At 37.2% G+C, this 25,209-nt stretch overlaps 1 protein-coding gene across 6 annotated transcripts in view; it reads left to right on the forward strand.

Annotated features, from left to right (window-relative positions):
- Positions 1 to 25,209, forward strand: part of ASB5 (ankyrin repeat and SOCS box containing 5) — a 59,083-nt gene that overhangs the window by 19,927 nt on the left and 13,947 nt on the right. Inside the window, exon 1 of one of the 6 annotated variants that reach the window (XM_058306333.2) lies at positions 9,471 to 9,702. The exons of 3 other annotated variants lie outside the window; for them this stretch is intronic. In XM_058306333.2, the coding sequence (XP_058162316.1) occupies positions 9,666 to 9,702 (37 nt within the window). In that variant the 5' untranslated portion in view covers positions 9,471 to 9,665. Of the gene's footprint in view, positions 1 to 9,470; positions 9,703 to 13,251; positions 13,537 to 21,775; positions 21,873 to 25,209 lie in introns of those variants that run through there. 2 more of the 6 variants (XM_058306309.2, XM_058306330.1) reach the window with 2 other exon arrangements.

Below are 25,209 nucleotides of genomic sequence, written 5' to 3' on the forward strand. Positions count from 1 at the left end.
TCCGCCCCAGTGGACAGCCTGCTGCCTTGGTATAGACAGAGTTGAGGCCATACCTGGGACTCTGGACTTTGTGTGCTTTCTGCGCTCAGTATTCTTCTGCACATATGTTCAACGTGGAGAAACAAATGTCAGTCGCCCCCTCTTTTCAATCTCCTTGAAAAATACCCACATAAAACCTGCTACCTGCTTCCAGCCCCCTCAGCCCTTCATGAGCACATGGCTTGTGGCGATAAAACTATTTGTGACTAGAACCACAGGGAGAAGGATTATGTGTAAAATTGTTCTTACATTAAGTCCTTGTCCGTGGTGCCTATCAGATTTTCTTCCCAGCAGCTGTTGTCCTCAGACTAGAGAACATGGGTTGCTGATTTCATTCCTTGTAAGGGTTTGTACAACCATTTTAAAATGTCAAGCTGGCAGTTGGTAGACATAGAACAGAATGCAAAGGAAATGGGTAAAGAGGAGAAAAGTATCACAGTAAACATTTATATAATTCTTACACACGTGATAGGGGCTATTCTAAATATACACACACAAACCCATGAACCCCTCACAGACACGCAGTGATATAGGTGCTTTTGTGATTGGGTCTGGTTTTGTGTTCCTTACAGTACAGTCCCTGGTTTAGATTTATGATGCCAGATAGCAGTAGATAGTATTTGTAAGAGCGCAGGTTGGAAGTAGACCATCTCAGTCTCCATCTTGCTTTGCTGGAACCTGCTGGGTGGCCTTGGGAATGCCACTTGCCCTGTCACAACCTCTTTATCTGCAAAATGAAAGAGTTAGACAAGATCAGTGATTTTTGACTCTCACTCTTTTTCTCTCTCTCTCGTAAGCCACTGACCCTTTTGTGAATATCGAGAGGCTCCGTCTGTAAAGCTGATAGAGTGGACGCTGCCCCTTTTTCAAGACAGAGCTCCACCCTTTGCAGGCACACTCTGAGGTAGCTCTTTGAACTCACATGGTTTTTTGGAGCCATTTGTAGAGTACTAAGTAGGTGGTATCTAAGGCCCCCTTTAGTTCTGAAATGCTATAATTCTTTAATGTTATGCTGACAATGAGTGAGTCATTTTTGTGCCAGAGAAGCTTTTAGCGCAGCAAATCCAAAGCCCTTTCTGTGAATTTATGACACCCATGACCTCAGCTGCCCTCTTCCAGGACAGGGAGAATATACTCTACTGAACTGTTTAGCACAACTGTCTTGAGTCACCGAACAATGAGTAATGAGAAATATCTTAGAGCACTCCCTGTGATCTTGCAGACAGTAACTCACTTCCTTTATTCCCTGCCTTTCAATGATCACCAATGTTGAGTGGAGCACGTCGCTGGCAGTTCTGCTCCCCGGCTGCTCTGGAATCCTGTGCCGCAGCTGGGACCGTGTGTTTTCTCCTCCTCTCCCCTGCGCCCACTGACATTACTAAGAGAAAGTTCCCACGTCACTTCGGGTACGCTGTCGGCTCCATAGAGGGGAAAAGCATCACTTCAGTGGAAATGGGAATTTAAAGCCTCTTGTTGCCCTCGGTCATAAAGCAGATATTCAGCAGACACAGGCTGTGGGGCAAGCAGAGAGGCCTCAGATAGCGCAGCTTGGAATAAAGAACACCAGCATGAAAAGAGCCATGCGCGTCCTCTTCTCTTACTGGGGTGTTGTGTTTCCTGTTAACTTCCATTTTAGAGTCTTCTGGGCTGGGCCCTCTTTGTTATTTAGTTTTCTTAATCATAAAGTATACTACAATCAGGAAAAATCAATAGAACCTACTCATAGTTTAATAAAAACTGTCGGAAACGGACTTTGGCCCAGTGGTTAGGGCGTCTGTCTACCACATGGGAGGTCCGCAGTTCAAACCCCGGGCCTCCTTGACCCGTGTGGAGCTGGCCATGAGCAGCACTGATGCGCAAGGAGTGCCTGCCACGCAAGGGTGTCCCCCGCGTGGGGCAGCCCCATACGCAAGGAGTGCGCCCAGTAAGGAGAGCCGCCCAGCGTGAAAAGAAAGAGCAGCCTGCCCAGGAATGGCGCCGCCCACACTTCCCGTGCCGCTGACAAAAACAGAAGCGGACAAAGAAACAAGACGCAGCAAATAGACACAGAGAACAGACAACCGGGGAAGGGGGGAAATTAAATAAATAAATAAATCTTTAAAATAAAAAAAACAAAAAACTGTCAAGTGGAAACCTGGATAACCACCATCTGCATGAAGAAATAGGATACTCTTGGGGTTCCAGAAGCCTTCCAGGGATCCCTTTTCAATCACAGCACCCTTCCCTGCCCTCCAAGGGGAAGGCGTCTCCCTTTTTTTTTAACTTTTAAATTTAATTTAATTTTTATTTGTTTATATAGTAATCATTTTCTTTCCTTGCTTCATAATTTTCACACCTGTGAGTCCATCCCTAATTTATATAGTTTAGCCTGATTTTGACGGTGTGTAAATTGAATCATTCTCTATTTTTTTTTCACGGCTTACCTTTTCACTGAACAATGTGCTAGAAAGATTTATCAATACGTATCTACAGTTCATTCATTATCAGTACTGGAAATTCCACACCAGTTTGGAATAACTATTAACAATACTGTGATGAATATCTAGTACAAATAAGATTATGTGTTTCTAGGAGTGATAGTATGTGAATCTGCTGTCTTTTTCGATAGCGCCACACTGTTTTCCAAAGTGGTTGCATCAATCTATGGTAAAACCAACTCTTCATGAGAATTCCTGTTGTTGTTGAAGACAAGAGAGGTTCAATTATTTACGTATAGAAAGGCCAGAACTCAGGAATGATTTTGAGAAGGAAAAAATGATTTATTGATGGCCAGCCAGACTAGGGAGCTTTCTGTTTCAAAACCCTGAGCCCCAAACAAGATTTCTGAGTTCTTTTCATACAGAGGAAGGGCCAAATGAGTCTTTGTTTCAGTGCTCAATAGGCTTGAATTAGCATATATCTTCCACATCCTAGGTAAGCTTTTAGCATGCACTTCATACATTCTAGATAAGCTTTTAGCACATTTGGTTTGCATTTTTCCTGAATATTTAAAGTTTATAGAGTTTGCATTGATAAACTGTTTCCTGGGACTGGAGATGTTGCCATGGTTATCAAGGGCAGGACTGCAGCCTCTTACCGTCCCACACCCACAGATCAGGACACATACAACATAGGTTATATACATTTTTAGACTGGTACTTGGCAGTATTCTTAATTTTTGCAAATCTGTTGCATATGTAGGGGTATTTTATGGCTAAATTTTAATTTCCCTGACTAATAATGACATTTTCATATTCTTTTTGGCCATTTGGACTTCCTTTTTTGTGATGAGACTGCCACATGTTTTGCCTTCTATTCTATTGGGTCATCTGGCTGTTTTATTTTCCTAGTGATTTTTAAATTTCTGTATTCTAATGGTTAGTTGGAAAATGAAAAACTTAAGAACTATTTACAAATGTCTTCTGTAGTTTGACCTTTCATTATTTTAGTGGTTTTTCTTTTGATGAACCGAAACTCAATTTCAAATTGTTAAATTTTAAGTCTTTTCCATTTTGGTATACTTTGGGTAATTTATCCTAAAAATCCTGTTTACTTCGATGTAGTGGAAATAATTTCCTGTATTCCTTTGTTAAATTTTTCCTTTCTCATTCATCTACTTGGAATTGATTTTTTGAATGGCATAAGTCCATATTTTTTCCAGATTGAGATTCAATTAACTTTTCACACATGTATTGGAAAGTAAGCCACATATACTATAGTTTATACTATATGCAGTGTTCCCTCTGTGTCTATCCATGCCTGGGTCAGTTTCTGGGCTCACTAAGCAGTTACATTTCTCTGACCCTGTGTTACTCCATTAGTTTCTATAGCTTTAGAATACGTCTTGATATTTGGTAGAGCAAGCCTTCCCACCTTGTTCTATTTTTTTCTTTTTTCCCCACAGTCTTGGCTATCCTTTGCAACACAAAATCCCACATATCAATTTTAGAAGCACTTTATGAGCTCCAAAAACATCAAACATCTGTTGGGTCTTTTGTTGGAATTCATTGAAACGACAAGTCACTTTTTGAGGGCAAATTTATACTTTGCAATACTTGGCCTTCCAATCAATAAACATGATTAATTTTTCCATTTCTATACTTTCCTTTAATGTCTCTTGATAATGTTTTAATATTACTCCCTGACAAGGTTTTACATATCTTTTTCGTTACTTTATGCTATTATAAATAGTATCTTTTTTTCATTTTCCTCCTAATTTGTTGCTAAGAGAAATGCAATTAATTTTTGTATATTGATTTTATTGCCAGCACATTTGTTAAACTCTTATTAATTCTAATAAGAATTTGTAGTTTTTCTGGAGCTTTTAAGTAGAAAGCATCATATTATTGTGAATAATGACAGTTTTGTTTTTCCTTTCTAATCTTTACATCATTTTTTCTTCCTTTATTCCACTCTTTAAAACCTTCATTTCAAAGTTAAATAAAGTAGAAACAGTGGGTCTCCATGTTTTGTTTTTCACCTTGGAGGGAAAACTTCCAACGTTAACTCTAATGTTTTCTGAAGGTTTTTTGTTCATTTGTATAGCTGCCCTTTTTGATTTTTAAGGTAGTTTCCTGCTATTTCTACTGTATCAACTGGCCTCTTCATTTCTTTATAACTCGAGCCCTTTTAGCTGTACCTCCATCTGGGCACGTGAGCAAATGCATTTTTTTTTTTTAGCATTCTTAATATCAAGGCTATAGTTCTTCTTTACTTATTCTCTGGACAGACAGACCACAGTGCCTGCCCTCACTGATCAGCCACTGCCCTGGGGCACGGGCTGCCTACCTCTGCAGTCTGGTCATGTCTTTGAAATATGTATTGCACTGAAATATGTACATTCCTGACAGATGGCTTAGAAGGTTCTACTTTCAAAAAATGAGTTTCTTTCAGCTTTTTAAAAGCGTATGACTTAATAGAATCATCCTTTCTCCCATTATCTTCTGGCCCATCAGTTATCTTCAGAGTTTCTATAAAATGCCAAAATGCCTTCTCCTTTTGGTTGAAATGAAATTTTTAAAAATTTCCACACTTGGCCCAAAATGATATTTTAACAGCAATCCAGGAAATATTAGTTAACTTGAGTTCCATAAGAATTACTAATTTTATACCAAAATTTCATACCAAAATTTTATACCAATTACTAATTTTGGGGTATTTTTTCCCCCAATTTTATTGTATTTATATAGTTTTCATACTGTGTCTCATTGCTTCTTGGGAATGAACTGAGGAATAATTAAGGTAATTTGGAAACGCTTTGAAGAGCTAGGCTGCAGTTTTCTGGGGACAGATTGTAAAGAGGCTGAGATAAGGTATGGGTCATTTTAACTGAGGTGACTGCAAATTTGGTATTTGGCAGAAGGCCAAAACTGAGCTTCAGCAAAAGGAGAGCCAGTCTTAGAGAAAGACTGTCTCTCTACACAAGATGTGCAGTCTTGTTTGTAAAAAGCTGTTCTAGATTAGTCACAATCAAAATCATAAGTCGTAATCTTGAGTGGTAATTGGCAGATAAGAAGTAGCAGTTTTTGAATTGTGTGCTATATATATATGCAGCTGTGGATGAAAATATGGTTTACACGGAATACTTCACACACCACTGATTTTATGCTTTGGTCTACAAAGCATGTGGCACCCCAAACTTATATGCAGAAGATTCTGCCTCTTCTGCAGACATGATTTTGGCTACAATTTTCTCCTTACTGTCCTTAATATTTGACTGTGGATAAAATTTCAGGCACAGACAGTGTTAAAAATCACAAATATAATATATACCTTTCAAAGTAGAAGAGAGGGAAAATGAAACAACAAAAACTAATTAATTAAAAAAAACTGAAAAAGATAAAAGAAACTAAAAAGTTGGGACATGTAAAAAACACAAAGATAATATGGAAAAAATAAATCCAAATATATTAGTAATTAAAATAACTATAAATGATCTAAATTCTCTAGTTAAAATATAAAAATGTCCAGTATGGCTTTTTGTAGTATCCGGGAATATAATTTTATATTCGACTTATACATGCAAAAACTGAAAGTATATACATGCAAAAACTGAAAGTAAAAGGATTAAGAAAGATGTGTCCAAGAGAAAAATGAACCGAAAGTGCTATCATTACATTAATATAAGGAAAAATAGACTTCAAGGTGAAGAAAATTACTACATGGCCACTGTGTAATAATAAAAGGTTGAAGTTACCTAGAAGTTATCACAATTCTGTATATTAATCAAATAAAAATTGTTTAAAATTATGTAAAGCCAAGATTAAGATAAATATAAGGAGAAATAGAAAAATCTATCCTCGTAGTGGTAAATTTTAATATAATTATTTTCGTAATTGATAGATTAGACAGACAGATTTCATTAAATATATAAACAAATAGAATGAATTTAAAAGATAGATTTAATTGTGAAATAGAACTATGCACTCATTCTTTTTAAGCACATTTTGAACGTTACAAAAACCAAGTATATATAGGTCATAAAATATGTCTCGATAAATCTCAAAAGATTGGCATGATATAGATTGAAGGATTGGCAAATTTTTTCTATAAAGGATCAGTAAATAAATATTTTAGTCTTTGTAGGAGGACATAGGGTGTCTGTCACAAATACTCAACTCTGCAGGTATAGCATAAAATTAAACTGGTGAGTGTGGTTCTATTCCAATAAAAATGTATTGACAAAAACAGGTAGTAGGCCAAATTTGGATGATGGGCCATAGTGTGTAGCCTCTGATACAGAACATATTTACTGACCTCAGTAAAATTAAGGTAGAAATCATTTTAAAATGCGACAGATGTTTGGAAATTAAGAACATAGTTTGAAGTATCTCATAGCTGAGGCATAATGGAAACACCACATATCCAAATATTAAAGTACTAAAGTATTAAATACTTTAATACTAAAGTATTTTTAGAGGGAAATGTATATTCATAACTGCTTATCTCAAGAATGAATAAAGGCCTAATATTAATTTGCTCATCATCCACCTTCAGAAATTATGAAAAGTAGCACAATAAGCTTTCACAAATTGAAGGAAGATAATAAAATGCTAAAGAGCAGAAATTAGTGAAATAAAAAATATATACATAGGGAGCACTAACAGGCCAAAGGATGGTCCTTTGAAAAGACTAATAAGATGACGAAACCTCTGTCAAGTGTAAAAGAAAAGAGAAACAGATAAAAAATATTTGGGATGAAAAAAACAAAATAGCCAATGTTAGATTAAATAAGAGGTTAGCATATAGTAAGTTCATGCCAATAATTATGAATATCTGGATGAAATGGCCACTCTCCTTATGAAAACAAAGTTTGGAAGAAACTTAGAAACCATGAATAGTCCTAAAACATCTAAAATACATATAGTAGTTTCAGAACTTCCTCATAAAAGCTCTAGAAACAGTGGAGGTTTTTTTACCAAGCATTCCAGAAAGAAATATTTCTGATATGTGAACCCCCACATTTGAGGGAATGAGGCACTAGACCCCAACTCATTTCATGATGCTAGTAACCTGGTTACCTGTGCTGGCTTTGACTTTGGCAACTTAACTATGCTGGAACTATGTTTCCCAGAATTCCCTGGGTTGGGTTGGTCAGAAGAAAATTTGTGTAAGACTCACAAGGCAGAGAGGAGGAGCAGCCATTTTTACACTCTAAAGTTGGGTGTCTGGCACCAGACCCTGGCTTCTTGCAGTTGCTGTCACTGGCCTGCTAGCTCACCTCACTGGGGTGGGCAACACACAAACGTGCAGTGGGTTCAACTCTTTCCCAGTTCTCCCCTTTGACTTCTGCAGGTGCAGTTGTGTGGAGAAGGGCACCACCACTAGTGGGATGTGGTGGGAGACAGACACTGTTGCAGATATTCCTCACAGGTTCCTCACGGGTTCTTTGCTCTCCTCCACTTCACATGCCCCTTTCGTTGTTTACCATCATTGAAGCGGTCGATAGCATCTTCAAATCCAACAGCAGATGCAAAGGAAGAGACTTCTTCACTAGCTCCTACAATTGCATAATTACTATAACAAATCCTTTATTCTACGTTACTCAAAGTGATTGAACCTTAACTGATAGGTTTTCGAAACCTGAAGAGAACAGTATAAGAGAAGAAAATTTTAGGCCAATCTCACATGTAAACACAGCTGCAAAAATCTTGAACAATATGGTAACAAACCAAATCCAGCAAAAGGGATCAGCTCTCTAAGACATTTCTTCTGATAAAATTCCCTGGTCCATAAATTTAGCAGAAAGATAGTAATGAAATTAACAGATAAAATCTTGCTTTTGCAGAAAAAAAGCGATCAAAACTACAAAAATTACTTTGGGATTATTTTGAAATAACTCTGAGATATATCATGCAATCCATAAAGAGAGAATAGATCTGATGAAGGCCAGAATGGCTGTGAGGAGAACAGTTAGTAACTATTATTGTACTTCAGGTACCTTGGGCTATAAAAGAAGCTTGTGCACTTCTAAATTGCCCCTCTGTCTTCTACGGTTCTTGTGGGCAGGAACAGCCTTTTCATCTTTGTGTCCTAGGACATCACACATGGTAGGCAACTAATCAATGTTGAATGACTGGGTGAATGAATGAATGAATGGCATTTTACCACTTTATTCATTATGCAAGTGAAAAGTAATATAATTTGGTAGTTGAGTTTATGGTAGCCATTGTTTTAAGCATTTAGGCATTTTGAATTAAAATTTTATTGTTATTCTTTCTGCATGTAGGGATTATTTGTGTCTTTAAAAAAAATCATCATTTACATTATTCTGTGTAGTTTAAAATATTCCAAATTCAGGGACATCTTTCATAATATTATATAAGATATATATTTTATATAAGATACGTATTTTAATTTGAGAAGGTCAGAGCTTTCAATACTAACAAAGAAACATTTGAGTACTACAAAATAACCTTTAAATAACAGCTAAAGCAAATTATCCTTCTCACTGTTGACTAAGTTTTCCTGCACCCTGGGGACATGTACATATTTCTCTCCAGAAGCCCTTTAATGTTTCGTTTCAGGATCTGCCGTAAAAATGTATTGTGTGCAACCATATAGTAGTATTATTTCATACTATATTTAGTTGGATTTTATATTATGCATATAGTTTTTAAAATCATACCAAAGTTGGTGAAATGGAAAAGACCTTGTTATAGAACATTTACTCTCAAAACTTGCACACACTTACTAATAAAATACCTTCCACCACAGTGTTTAGGCACTACCATTGTATGTGTGGTTTTGTAATGATTCCAACCATGTTTTCTCTATCAGACCCTTGTGGCTTTTCCTGAATCACTCAATTCCAACCACAAGAGGAAATATCATGGATCATAAGATGTCACCGTAGGTTTCCCAGCAACCTAAGTTAACAAGGGTTAACTGTTGGATAACAATTGCTCTGCTTTTCCCAGGATATTTGTGTTTTCTAGGCAGGCTGGCTCCCAGACCTCCTCTGCCCTCACTCACCATCACTAGGCCAATAGATTTAGATATTCATGTTTGAATAAAATAGACTTAAAAAGTAGAATGGAGCAAGAATGGGACTCAGTGATGACCTTTAAGAGTAATACATATGCATGGTCATGTCAAAAAACCAAAAGCCATGCAATCTCCAATAACTGAATAATGGCCTATTCCAGATGCGACTTTGCAAGGGAGGAAATTTGGAACTAACAGGTAAAAGATGAAACTAACATATCCTCTGACAATTTAAGGCGAATATTTTATCTTGTACTACATAAGACGTTAGTGATTTGGAGAAAACAAACATTTATTTTTAAAAGATGGGTATCTTACATTTTTTTAAAGACAACCAGAACAGAGAGATCTTTTTCCCCAAGGCAAAGGATTTAAAGGATATATAATTTATAAAAAGAAGTTTATAAATTGAGCTGCCCTTTAGAAAATGAGAATTGGCAGTATGGATTTGATGATAAAGTACTACTGTTATTTTTGTGTGTATAGTCATGGTATTGTTAGGCTTACAAATATATCTTGTCTTTTAGAGTTATTCAATGAAATATTTATGTATAAAATGATATAACTGAGATTTGCAACAAAATAATCGTAAGAGTGTGGAGGGGGAGAGTGGGTGGGTTATAGATGAAACAAGACTAGCCCTGGGTTAATAATTATTGCTACTGGGTGACGGGCATGTGAATATGTTTGAAATATTCCATAGTAAAAAGTGGGGGGAAATGCCAATCCATATCAAGACAAGGGTCTATTTATCTCTATCTTCTTTTACTGATGGTAGAGGAACAGTTGCTCCTGACTTAAGCCCCAAAACTCAGGGATACACCCTCACAGATCTTTAACTGTAGATCATTCTTCATTACCTTATCTAAATTTCTCTATCTTGAGCTATATTTTCAGATTGTACTACTTCCTGGAAGCAATAAGCTCTCCAAGTTTGTGATTGCTGTGTAAACTTAAAAAACAAGTTTGCATTTGTCTACCAAATTTAGTCTTTAAAACTGTCAGAAGGTGGTTCAATTTTTTAGTTTTTCAAGATCTTGAAAAAGTCTATTCACTCTTAATTGTGTTTGGCACAATTTTGTAGATTTCTGTCATACTCCCTTTCCTACTTCAGCTTTCCTTTTGAAGTACCTAAAAGTATTAAGATTTCTGTCCTGTAGAAGTACCCTATCTCTTGGATGATTTCTAGTGCTGCCCTCTGAAACTTTTCTAGCTTCAGCAGGACTTTCTCGCTAGGATTGATGTTGGAGCAAACATAGGTACCAGGTTTTTAGACACATTAGAGTTAGCTAAAATGGGAATAGAATGACTCCTTTTTCATTTCCCATACCTTCCTATAAAGTTTAGAATTTGATTAGCATTTGGGGTTAAGTTACCTCCAAACTTTAGTATTTTCAGTTGCTTTTTCTGAGGCACAATAGTTCAGTCCATTATCTTCTATATAATATAGTTTCATAATTTTCCTCAACATTTTATTTCACATTGGTTTGCTTTTAAAACTTCTGTCCACTCACAGGGGCCAAATGATATTCTGTGGTTTACCCAACTTTGCATTAACATGTGGAAAGACCTTAGATTCTTTCATATATCTAGAGATTGCACAGTACACTTATCATTCATAAAATCATAGATATCCAGCAGTTAAATGATTCTGTTCTGAACACATTAGCTTCACTGTGCATTCTTACTTAAGAAATCATACAGGCATTTAAATTTTTCATCACTGGCCATACCTAATTTTTCAGTTTTTCTTCTATGTTTCTTTTCCAGTGAATTTGTCATAACGACATTTTCCTTCAATTCCATGGAGTCACTTTTAAATATTACTTTTGCTTTTAATCCATATAATAATTTTTGAGAGAGAAAGTAATTATCGTATTTTTCTTAGTACACCTGATTATTTATGACGATTCTGTAATTATTTATGTGAATTCTGCATGCCAGCACATATCTCAGCTAATGAAGCATATAGTAATGTTCAAGTCTAGTAGTTCCTTTTTCACCCTCCACACTGGAAATTTGTTTATTATTACTAAAGACTGTAGCAAGGCTTCCAGAAGTATTCTTAGGGATTGCATCTTCAAAAAAAAATTTTTTTTTCCTTGAGGTACTGGGGTCCGGATTTGAACTTGGGACCTTGTATTTGGGAAGCCGGTGCTCAATCACTGAGCCACATCTACTCTCACGCATTGGTTTTTTCATTTGCTCGCTTGTTGTTTGTTTATTTGTTTTTAGGACGTACTAGGAACCTCAGCTGGAACTTCCCATGAGGGAAGCAGGCTCTCAACAGCTTGAGCCATGTCTGTTACCCCAAATTGAGTGCCCATTATTTTCTTTTTCTATTTTACATAATTATACATTTTTTATTAAAATTTATTTTTTTATTATGAAATAACTTCACACTTACAGGAAGGCGCAAAAAGAATACGAAAACAATACGTAGGAGCCAAACATATAACTTCACCCAGATACTTAAATTTACCAACTTTTAACATTTTTCCTCATTTGTTGTATCATTCTATCTATCCATCTACCTATCTCTCTATCTAGTGCCCACTATTTAAGATGCACAGTGGTAGACCTTTGAAAGAACATATGTACTAAACTCAGTCTCTGCCATCAGAGAGCACAACCTATTTGGGGAAACACATGTAAATAGGTAATAATAATACAAAGTGTCCAGGATTGATTTTAAAACAAGAATCGCCCCAATATGTCTACTAAAACATCCCACATTTATTTTGCAATAGCAAAGAAAAAGCGTAAAGGAGAAAAGTCATAAGCTTAAAATTGAAATTTCTTTTAAAAACAGAACACTATTTACTTTTACTGTGGCTTGTGTAGATTATTACACTCCCCTTATGTGGACGACTTCGGGGGCAAATATTAAGAGGGCCAGTGCATGGGAGACAATTAAGTTGACTCATAAAATGTTTCTCTTGTTACATGAAGGCACCACTCTTGGGATTTTTTCCTGTTATATACCAACAAAAGATAGAGCCTAAAAATTAGTGATAAAAAATAAAGACAGCAGAACCTGTCACCGGATTTCAAGGCGGAGCTCAACAAGTTAATACCGTGTAACAGGATCGCCAGCTCAGTTAATCCTTGGACTCAGGTCACGGCGCAGCCCTGCTCTTGACTCAGCCGTGCACTGTGTGCCATGCTCGGCTCCACATGCCAGAAAAAAATGCCAGCCCCATGCCGGAGTTTTTCCTCTCTTCTCTCCAACTGCCTTTGGCTCTGCCTTTTAATTTAAGCTGTACTTAAAATGACTGCTGACGTCTTTGTGGCCTAGAAATGACCTCCAGAAAAATCCCAGTCGTGCCATGTGCCTATGTAAATAAGAGGACTGTGATTTTGGACTGGAGCCAGTTCTAAACTTGGATGCTGGCGAGATGAAAGGAAGCTGACCCTACTGCCCATACACTATTTGTCACGAGGATCAGAGGCAGTGGCTGCACTGCTCTTGGAATCCGCTAGGGAGCCTCCTGGCTGCAACGTCGTCGTAACCAAGGGGCGGTTTTACGTTTGGTTACTTTGCAGACCATTCAAATAGACTTCCATATTTTAACGACAGAGCTCGTTTCTCTTTCCTTTTTGACCAGGAAAAGCGGTTTGACTTTCCAGAGCACGCAAATAGTTAAACTCTTTAGGCTGGCGCTGAGTCTCTGCTTTAAAAATAGAAAATGCTTCTGCATTTCCTAACCATCCCCCCTCTACCTAGCAGCCCTGCTCCAAGTGTTTCTGAATAGATGTCAGTGTGGAGGCCACTCTCCAGCTAGCACACAGGAACCTTTGTGAAAGTCTGCAGGGGAGGAAAACCTAGTTAGAAATCCAGTCGCTGGTATTTCTTCTGGCTAGAGCCTTAATGATACCTGGTTGTCGCAGACAGAAACATCAACCAAACCATGTCCGCTCTCACTGTTGAAGGGGACTGCATTAAGCAGATCCTCACGAAAAGAAGGCTAGAGAGGCTAGAGGAATGTTCTTCTAAACGAAAAGCTAGCTGGGGTATTCTGACCAGTCAAGGTTAGTAGAGCAGCCATTTCAAATCTGTTGGTGTCCTGAAATAAAATATATTGACCTGTTTTCGCAAATACTAACTTTAAGTTGTGGATGCTTTCCAGGTTGTGGGCTCTGAAATGTAAATGTATGGCATGGCAAAGGACTGCACTGCGTTTTTACCTGTCAATGTGTAGGAAATGCATCTGCTGACACCTTTTTCTGACTGTATCTTAAACACAACCGTAAACTCTAAGTCACTGGGTGGTTTAACTTTCCAATTTAGCAGCTGTTTCTAAGTTGGTATGGAAACAAGGAAAGATGCTGCTAATTAAGCAGGAAAAGGCTGTTTACAAGCATTAATTATGGAACCTGTTATTCTGGTAGAAGGATGATTTAAGCAACATAGTGAACAGAACATCTTCCTTAGATTGCTCTGGCACAAGGTTATTACTTTTAATAGTAGAAAATAATCTGAAAGGCATAAAGGAGAACGAGCATAATAGCAAAAAGAAGCTATGTGAGGGAAATTTTTTGAAGAATAATCTATCCATTAGCTTAAATTTTAGAAGAACATCCAATATGAAGAAGATAAACTTATGAGTTGGAAATGCAGATTCAAAAATAAAATGACCCACCAAAAAATTTCACGTTGCAGCTACTATGTAACCGTTGGAGTTTGAAGAATATTATTTATGAATGAATATATGGACTATAATGAAATGAATATCAATTTTAAAAATATATAGAGCAAGTTTTGAATAATTTAATTTTTAAAATTAAAATGCCATAGTTCCTTTAAAGAATTGAGAAAGCAACTGGACCGCCACCACCACCACCCCTACCCAGCATACATTTCCTTTTTTTCCTTTTTAACAATACAATTACCACTAAAGATTAAGGACAAACAACATGGATAAAAAGTGGACTATAAAGAAGACAAGGTAACAAATTCAACAAATGTGAAGTACCTACTATGTGGTATGCACCATGCTAGAGGCTGGTGTTAGGGGCTGAATCATGTCGCCCACATAAAGGCATGTATTGTCTCAACCGTTGCTCCTGTGGGCATGGACCAATCTGTAAACAGGCCTTTTGAAGTTGTTATGAATTCAGGTGTGTCCCAACTGAATCGGGTGGCCCTTAATCCAAAACGGCTGAAGTCCCTATAAACAAAGGGCAAGGAGAAGAACCCACAGGGAGCAGCCAAGAGCTGGATGGAGGTCGATGGAACCGAGAGGAGAAAGAAGACACTGCCTGTGCATTGCTATGTGACGGAGAAGACCAGAGATTATTGGGAGCCAGAAGTCTTCTAGACTCTGAAACCGTGAGCCAATGAATTCTTGTTGTTAAGCCAACCCATGGCATGCGTAGTATTTGTTTTAGCAGCTAGGAAACTAAAACATTGAGAAACAGTAATAAACAAATAGTCACATCGTTCTCATGGTCCTTGAAGTTGAGGACAACTGCAGGAAATTATTGTGGAAATAATGAGCATCTCAATGTGTTAAAAATAAAGAGTAAATTACCTAAATAGGCACCACTTGTCCACAGATAGTAACATCATAATAGGGTTGGAGGAATGGCAAAAAAAAAAAAAAATTTTTTTTGAGGTACTGGGAGCCAGGGATTGAACCCAGGACCTTGAGTGTAGGAAGCAAGTGCTCAACCACTGAGCCACATCAGATTCCCTAAATTGCTTGTATCATTTGTTTTCCTTGTTGTTTGTTTTTATTTTTTCAGGCTCCACTGAGAAACAAACCTGGGACCTCCATGTGGGAGGCAGGCACTCACTGCTTGAGCCATATCCACTCCTGGAATAGCAGAACTTAAAAAATATAAATTCATTTCTCTGGATGAGTCTTTCGATGCAAATAGACTCCAGAGGGAGTTGAAAACAACATATACATTGTTAAAAGTCAAATTTTGAGTAAAGAAAATACATTTTTAGAAATCTTTTTTGACATAATTTGGATATATTGAGACTGTAATAAAGATGAAATGCTCCATGACTTGATAAAAAAGGACAAAGCCTGGATACGCTTTCATTAGATTTAGCATCACAGTTTTCCCACACTGTTAATAAGAACATAAATAAATCCAGTATGCTGTATATAAAGTGGCCATATATATATAAATTGTAGGACTTTATCCTAAGCGTCTAATTAGACACATTCAGGAAAAATAAATAATAATATTGATCTCCACACAGAAGTCACCTAAGCATTTCTTCATGGGAGATTAAATAAATATAGTAGGGTATAGCTATACAATGCAATATATTTTATAATTACTCACTTAAAATGTTGTGGAGCTGTATATTTTTTAAAACAGGGAATGATGACGATGAGATATCATTAGTGAAAACAAATATGTAAAACAATATGAGTAGCATGGTTGCATCTTGATTAAAAAGTACAGGTGTATTTAGAAAAAAGATTCAAAGACTGTACATCAAAATATTTTTGATGGTTATATCTGGATAATGGCATTCTGAGTAATTTTATATGTGTAATTTTTTCGTTGTCCTGTTTCAAGTACCGCTTTTATAATCAGATAAGACATTACAGCTATTTTTGCAGTATTGCTCTACTGTTACTACTATTTTGCATATGTATAATATTATATGCAAGTATAGAAAACAACTCTGGCAGTTTATGTTTTTAGGAGGTAACTCTTCTTTAGCTAGTTAATTAGTTAGTTCATTAGCTAGTTATATAATATTTATTATGGACTGGTTGTGGATTAAGTACACTGTGAGTTCTGGAATTGAAGAGAATATTGTATGAGGAAAGTTCATTGGACATTCAAATGACCTTGTCAGTTACTGTTTGTAACTTGAAGCATGTCATTCACTCATTCTGAATCATAATACAGTGGAGGTCATAAAAATGTCTTTATTAAGGTCATTCTATGTGCCAGACACTCCTCACATAGGGACTCATTTAACCCTCCCAACAACTATCGACTATTGCCCCCATTTTATAGAGGAGGAAACAGATGTAGTAATATACAGAAAAGTATCACGTCACAATAGCAAATTGTGACAGAGTCAGATGTCCCTCACAGATGGGCCTTGCTCCACAGCCCCTGCTTTTACCACCACTACACAGCTCCATCCTGCCTCTCACACAGGATTCTTAAGATGATCCGTGGAAGCTGGTAGGAGAAAACAGAAAGACCCACTGTGCGACAGTAGTGACTGAAGATAGTCCCAAGAGTTTGCAGATTATAGCCCAGGAGGACCACATGTGCTAAGTTCCTTCACATAAATTCACAAAGGGTTCCAGGAGGAGGACTCACTTTTTTTGGAGCTTTTAGAGGACTTCTTGGAGCAGGCAGTTTTTGAATTGGGCTTTACAAGATGGGCAGTATGAAATCAGGCAAAAACCATTCTAGTATGGTGGAAAAGAATCTTCCTCTACAGTCTAGTATGGTGGAAAAGAATCTTAATCAACAATCAGTATCAAAAAATGATACAGTTCTTTAGGGTCCAAATGAACTCTGGCTCAAGGTCCCATCCTACTGGCGTGCCTGGTAATTTAATGTTTTCTATGATGTTTCTTCTAATTTTCCCCCTCAGAGTTTCTGCAAAGTTTGGGGCTAAATGCCGATGCATTAGAGAGGTCTTCAGACCACACACTTCCTGCTGATAAATCTGCTGACTAAGCCTGCTTTGTCCTTTGAAGAAAGGCTGGCAAGTCTTTTGCTTCCACGTCAAACCTGGGCATGCAATTCTGTCCACAGTTGGTGACACTAAGGCCTAAGGCCCATCTTGATCCTCGGGGTCTTATCACCAGTCGGGTGCATGGGCTTGGCATGGGTCTACGTTCCTGCTATCACTCAGGACCCTTTGCTTCCCAGAATGCTAACTCCATCTCTCTTCCACCCTGCCTCTCCGTCTCTCTATTCCTATGGCTCTTTCTCTCTCACACCTTCCCTCCTCAGTTTCCATTCCTCATTCTCTTCCTCTTTCTCTCATCCTTTCCTCACCAGTGTGCCTTACCCCGACAAGGAGTTTACTTCTTCACTTAAGAGAAACCTCTTCAAGCTTAGGAAGTCTGGGTTTCATTAAGACTAGGTGAGCAAGCAAATACAAAGTGGGGAGAGAGAGAGGGAGGGAGAGAGAGAGAAAGAAAGGGAGCACAGATACATCTCAATAAGTTATTCTGCAACACTAGAAAGAGAGTTGGGCAGGGGGCATACTATGGGGAAAAAGTAAGCAAAAAGCTTGTTTGGGGAAACGTGCAAAATAGTTCAATTTGATTTAAGCAGGAAGTAAGTGAAGGTAGAAGTAGAACATAAAACAAAAAAAGGAAAATCTTATTCATTCTGAAGATCATCTTTAATTCTAGGGTAAGGATGTTGGACTATATTCACCAGGGAGCCAGTAACATTTTTGAGTCTGAAAGTGACAAGATCCCAGCGGTGCTTTCAGGGCAGCCACAAGCTGTTGTATAGACTGGGCATTCTTGGAATTCTAAGATTATTAGTTAAAGAAATTTTCTCAGGACTTATTTGTCTAATTAGATATGACAGGGAAGGGAAGAGGCTTGACACCAATTCAAGAACCAACAAATTTAAAAATTAGAACAGCCAAGTTCTAAAGTGTCTCTACAACAAATGAACATTCATTCATTGTTTAACCAACATTTATGGACGTGTTAGATAGGAGATACAGCAATAAACAAAGAAAACTTAATCCCACTTTTTAAGATTTTACATTCTAGTGTTAAGAAGAAAAATAGAGCAAGTTAAGGTAACAGAATGAATGACAGGGGAGGACAGAGAGGACTTTTTAATTATAAACTGGTCAAAGAGAGCAGGCTGCGTGACTATCTCTGAAAGAATCATGGCATGCAGAGTATACAAAAGTATATTTGGGGTTTGAAGAAAAACAAGGGGGCCAGTATGGCTGCAGTAGGATGGTCGATGTTGGGGAGAGTGGTAGAACCTGAGGTCAGAGAAGCGCACAGAGAGCCATGTAGAATACTGCAAAGACTTTGGCTTTTACTCTGGGTAATATGGGAAACCCCTGGACTCGTAATCACTTTAAAAGAATCAGTTTGTCACCCGTGTTTCAAATGAACTGTTGGAAGAACAAGGATGGAAACAAAGAGACCAATGAGGAAGCTATTACAATAAGTCAGGTGAGAATGGTGGTGGTTTGGACTCCAGTTGGAGCAGCGGGGGCTGTGAGACACAGTGGATTAATTTTAATGGTAGAATCAAAAGAACTTAATGATGGTTACCTCTGGGGTATGAGAGAGAGGGAGTATTCAGAGATTTTTGGCCTTGAAGCACTTGAATGCATGGAGTTGCCAGTTTACTGATAAGAGGTTGGAGAAGCACCAGATTTGAAGCTTGGAGAAATCAGTTTTACACATGTTATATTCGAGTTGCCTATTAAATATTCAAGTGAAGAAGTTGAAGAACCTGTTGTAGCAGTTTGGAATTGTTCATGAATTCCAAAAATAGATCTTGGATTGTGTTTGTAAACTGGTCTGTTCCTCTGGGCATATTAGATTGTATTCGATTCAGAGGTTTCACTTTTACTACATTAAATCAAGATTAGGGCTTTTATTTGACCAAGTCATTAGGGCAACTCAGTTTGAGTCCCCGCCTTCAGCTAGCCTAACCTGTGGGCTATATATATCAGGTACTCAATCATAAATATGGAGAAGGAGAACACAGAGAGTTTAGTTTTGGATGATGGAGTCCCAGGGAGAGAACCAAGCTATTTGCCTAATAGTTTGCAACTGAAGATTCCAGAGCCTTTAACAGCTGAGAAAGCCTAGAAAGAAATGAGTCCCAGAGAGAGAGACAAGCCCTATGCTAGCCTACAGCTGAGAATGGAAGGAGCTCCGACCATGGAGCCTTAGGAGGAAGAGGAAGGCTGAATCCTCGCAGAGACCGGCAGCCATCTTGCTCCAACACGTGGCAGCAGACTTTGGTGAGGGAAGTAACTCATGCTTTATGGCCTTGTGACTGTAAGTTTCTGCCTCAAATAATTACCCTTTATAAAAACCAACAGATTTTTGGTACTTTGTATCAGCACCCCTTTGGCTGACTAATACAATAGTTCAAACCAAAAGTCTGGAATTTGGAGGAGAGGACTGGGCTGGAGATTTTTATAAAATGAGTCAACATATGGATAATATTTGTAAACATGGGACTAGATGAGATCTTTAGAATTAATGCAGATAGAGAAAAGAAGTGAGAATTCAACTTTGGGGGCAGCTCAACATTTAGAAGGATCAAAAAAAACCCCCAAAACCCAAAAGACCATAAAGAAACAGCCCAGATAATAATAACCGGCTCTTTGCAAAAAAGCACATGAAATAATCAATATGAAGTTTCCTTGAAAACTATTATCCTTAAATTTAAGATTGTTTCATTTTTACCAAGTGATGAAGGAAACAGTAATCATGTTTAAAGCAATAGTATGGATGCAAAAAGGAAAAGCTTTTGTTAAGATAAAGATGATGGATCTCCTTTTAGAAATTTTTGAGATGCCAGAAGAATATCTAGGTGAACATCCAGAAGTAAACTGAAAAATGTGGCACTAAAATTTGTGGCAGAGGTTAGAGCAGGAGCTATAAATGAGAGATTTATCCATATGGGCATGACACTTTTCTGTGAACAAACCACTCCCCAACTATTTACATCTCCTATAGATATCCAGGCAAGAGAAATGAGAGGAGATAAAGGTTCATAATCTTAAATAAGTTGTTCTTTCTTTTGCTTAGAAGATGTAGTTAAGAGTCCATGTGGGCAGAGATATTGAAGGAATTATTTAAAATGAAATTTGGGTTCTACTTTTTGTGTTTCAAATGTGTCTCATAGTATACTAAGCACCTTTTATCTATTCTACGGGGAGGTCAAATTTTCCTTCCCTTTACAGTTGAAAGAGCTGAGTGATGTTCAGAGAGGTGAAATAACTACCAAAGATTGCTTGACTAGGAAGCACTTGCACTGGAATTCAAACTCAGGCTTATCTAATGACTTTGTTCAGCATGCACTGCCCACAGTACCAATTATCAGTCATGGTTAATGGGATAGCTAAGTAATCTCTCCCAAGAGCAGCACTATTTTCTGAAAATGGTTTTAAAACTCTTTCTCTCTTAATTTCGTATCTCCAGGTTGGAAACCACTGTCTTCACTTGTTGAAAATTCAGTTGTTTTCTTGAGCTAAGCCACTGCACTTTTGTTCTTTTATCTGTAGTTTCTTCCATTCACCCCTATCCACTATCTTCTCATGAGAAAACGAAGGACTCACAGGCAGTAAGCAACGGGAAATCCATTAGATTAAGCTGTGCATCCATGCAATTCAGTGTTTATATCTGTAGCTCCCAAGGCTTTAGATCTGGACCAGCATTCTCCAAGGTTATTGGTAGGGAGGCTACGAGAATGGAAAGACAAGGGTAGTCTCAAACCTTGAAGAGACTGACCAGTGTGATTCTGGTAACAAGTTGTTTCCCTCCTTACTAGCCATGTCCTTAAGGAATTTTATAACTCTTCTAATCGGGTATCAGAAAGTACATGGTAAAAGTCAGTAAACGTCTGGTGACTTTTTAAAATTAATTTCTAAACTTCTGGATAGGGATGGGCCAGATGTTGTTGGGCCTGAAACTTATACATCTCAGGAGGAACGCTTTAGGAAAAATGGAATCTGAAATTAGACATAAGGCTTTAGGAAGAGTCCATGCAAGTTATAGGTCTTGAACTTGAACTTCATTGACATCACAGTAAATCCACCTCTATTTGTGAGAAAGATTGTTGATTTAATATTTTACAGCTAAGGGAGCTAGAAATTGTATTCATATTTTGCTCTTTGATTCAAGATGTCATTGTTGCTCACCTCTCCTTATGATTCCCTGTTTAAGTGCTGTGCCTTTCGTGTTTTGAGACCACTAAGGAAAAGGAGTGTGACCCAAGCTCAGAAGGTCCTGGGTACCACCACTGAGTTAGCTCTAGGGTGAATCTACATCCCTCTTATGGTGACCGAACTAAGATTGGAAGAAGGCAAACATTGTACAACAGAAAGTGTTTTCACCATAAGGGTGGACAGAAGTCTAACTGTAATGCTTTTATTTCATTGCAGGGTGCATACTATAAGGGAAAAAAATTAACATCAACAAGTTCCCGAATAGTGATCAATGCAAAAAAGCAATTCTGAAAATGTTTTCCTTTTGGGAGGTGAAAGGTCATATTACAAGGAGCTTAGAACGCCTTAAAATGGCCGAAGGAACTAGCAAATGACAAGTGATGTTTTGTTGTTGTTTATGCTGACATAAAAGATATGAGTCGGATATACCACAACACTGGCTGGCTTGAAGTGCCATGGGGCGATGGTGATTTAGGTATGGCATAGACACTTGTAAAACCGTGTGTATCTGGAAATGTGAATGTTTTTAGTCTAGCAATGCAGTGTTTACAGAACAGGGCAGACTTTCTCCCTGTAAATTATATGCCAGATGTCTGAGAACTAATGTTGTTTCTAAATATAGTCAGAATCATCTCTTGTGTAGCCAGAAAGAGACCGTAACATCATTTGACTAGCATGATGAAATTTACAGATATTTTGTGAAATAATTTCATGTTGAATAATTTATCCTAAAAGTTAAGTTGAACAGGTTTTTGGTAAGGGTTTTGCTGCTTTTATCTTAGATGCCCAAGTGAAGATTAAAATTTTTAAATTACTAAATTGTTGTACATGAAGGTATTTCTAGTTTATTTGGTTTCGAGAAAACATATACATCTTTCTAATATAAAACATAAATATTGAGAAGATATCCAATACTGAACACTTTTGAATAGAAAGTTGCAGTTGCTAAATTCCAAATTTTGAAGGGGGGCAATTAGAAGGAATAAAGACAGTTCAGAACAGAAATTGGAATATGATGTAGTATCCTTTGATGCTCATAGTTACCATATTAATTATAGATATTCTTCTATGGAATTACAAGGAAGCAAATGAGATGGAGTTCCTTGGGAGAGAAGTAAGCAGAATTTACAAAAGAAAGATGTTTTCTTCCTGGGAAACATGCATATACTCTCATTTATTCCCTTAATAGATTGAAATAGCTTTATTTATTATTTCTTATATAGAAAATAAAAATATTTGTAGCTACAGTTGTTGATTGTTGGCTTAAATACATTTATAAATTGTTCAACTGTTTAAAACAGTTTATATACTTCATCCTACAGCACTGAAAAACCTTTTAGTTATCAGGAGATACTCTTCTTCAGGGCTTGGGTTTCCCTAGTTTTGAGGAAGGAGATTGTACCCTAAAATTCATATTAACATCTGCCCTATTTATCGGCTTGTGATAATAATTAGCTAATAACAGTAGGTATAATTTCTGGAGCATTATGTAGCAGGCATCTAGCACGCTCATTGCTAATCCTTCTTCAATTCCGCCTCAGAACTGAAGGTGGTGCTTTTCTCATTTTCTGAGGAAACCGAATCTGAGAGGTTTGATGATTTATATAAAGGTCCTTGTTAGAAGCTGAGCAGCAAATCCAGAACGGCCCAGCCCTTTTGTCTTTTCCCTCTTTGAACTTCGGGCTTGGGAATCCACGTCATTTCTCACATCCTCCATTTCCTCCTCTTCCTCTTCCTCTTCCCCCTACCCTTTCTTAAAGGGATAACGAGAGCCTGCAGGGGTCCACGCAGGTGAGCAGAGCAGAGTTCATCTGAGGACAGAACAGGATGGTGTGCTTTTACAAGCTTTGTTGCTGCCTGCTGAATCAAGGGACACTTCCTTCCACGTTTGCAATTCTTATTTGTTTTCAGTGGTTCTGTTACTCCTTGCTCACCCTTGCTCTCCCACAGATTTTAGTATTAGTGGAAGTAATAGCAAACGACATGCCTAAATTCCATCTTCAGGTTTTTCTGTGACTGTCATGATGGACTTACGTTTTAATGACAAAGAATGTAGGCACAGAAAGCTTTGTGTCAATCTTGGTGGGGGGAGAATTGGGAAATAAGATACAAAGGGGTAAGTCCCAAGATTTTGTTTTCTTTATTTTGTCCTTGTGTGGCCTGTTTTCTAAAGGAAACTTTCCTTTCCTTCCCTCCCCCCTCACCCCTTTTTCTTCCTTTTTTAATATCAGCAAGCAATGCTGAAATTGCTCAGAAGTCTAATGCAATCGCTCTGATGGACGAACACATCAGTATGCAAGGCAGGAGAGCTGGCAAAGAGGACTATCAAGTACCCCTCAGCTGCAGAAATTGTTAGCTTTGCTCTCTTTTAGAGATCTTTATACCATATTAGAAAAGAATGAATCCAAAATGAATCCAAAAGCCATTTCTCTAGCCTTTTCTCAATCCCAATATCTGGTGAATTGCCACGCTAGCTAGTGGCAATGAAAAGACAGGCACTGACAGTCAATCAGTGTTTTATATTTAACACACATCTTTTAGAGATAAACTAAGGATGATGAAATTTAGGAAGCCATAATACAGGAGGGAAAATATGATCGTTGAGTGATTACTTAAATTCAAACATATATTTAAGCATTAAATACTTAAATCCTTATTAAAATACCCTTGCGCTGCTGATTAAAGTGAACATACTGGTTTCACATATGCAGTCTATTTGAGAGGGTAATATAATTTTCATGTTTTCTTATTTAATTATTCACAGTGAAAATTGACAAATATTCTGAAGTCCTCCAGAGTTTCATTCTGCAATCAAATTACTTAATTTAATCATAAAGCAAATAGATGTACATGATACTTAAAGCTTTCAACTTCTTCTTAGAAGCTGGAAATCAAGACATCATTTGTTCCTAAAAATTATTATTTTTGATGGAGACTTTCATCATTTTATTTATTGAGAACACAGTGTTCCAAATTTCTTATATGTTAGTTTGCCACCAAAATTTGTCCTACCAAAGCATATTTATTGGTGTGCAATATTACAATTCTGCCTTTAATATGTAATAGGAATTTTTCATACTGGAAATAAATAATACACAAAAGCTAATAATAGTAATTCTTGTTTCAACTTAAAATTCAAAGAATTGTCTGTTTGGCTTACTTGTTTTTCTAGATAAGTAACAAATAATGCTGGATAGAAACTTTCGAATATATATATATCTTTAGAATGGAAATGTAATTTAGTCTCTTTTGAAGTGAGGTTCATAATTTTAAACCTCAATTATTGTACTGGGAGTAGATAAAAACTCTAGTGCAAGAGACTGGGTAAAAGCTGTACAATTTCCAGGGCATACTCTGGGAGTTACAGTTTTTTTCCTTATAAAACTTGTTAAGATTTATCTTTTATTACCTTTTTCTCCTGAAATCAGATTACAGGAAAAAAAAATCTGGTGAAAGGAAATTTGAATGAAAGCGGTTATATTTAAAAATCATCAGAGATAATTAATAGGATGCTTTCTGAATATCTAAGAAATAGAACTAAAATATGTGAAACTTACCTTTATTTTTTATCCCACTAACTTAATGACAACTTTTCATCAAAATTTAGTCCTCTGTAATTTTTGATTCCTTATTTAGAATCATTTACTTACATTTCTTTATGGGTCAAAACTTTCCTGTACTATTACTATAGACCAAACCCTAGCCTTTCATAGTAACTGCCTACTACTTTTGCTAAGAATTAAAGGAAATAAAACTGCTGTTTAGATTAGAGGGTTTTATTTTGGAGGGGAATGAGAATGAAAACTAGACCA

The sequence above is a fragment of the Dasypus novemcinctus genome, chromosome 1 (assembly GCF_030445035.2).
Source record: "Dasypus novemcinctus isolate mDasNov1 chromosome 1, mDasNov1.1.hap2, whole genome shotgun sequence".
Lineage (NCBI taxonomy): Eukaryota > Metazoa > Chordata > Mammalia > Cingulata > Dasypodidae > Dasypus > Dasypus novemcinctus.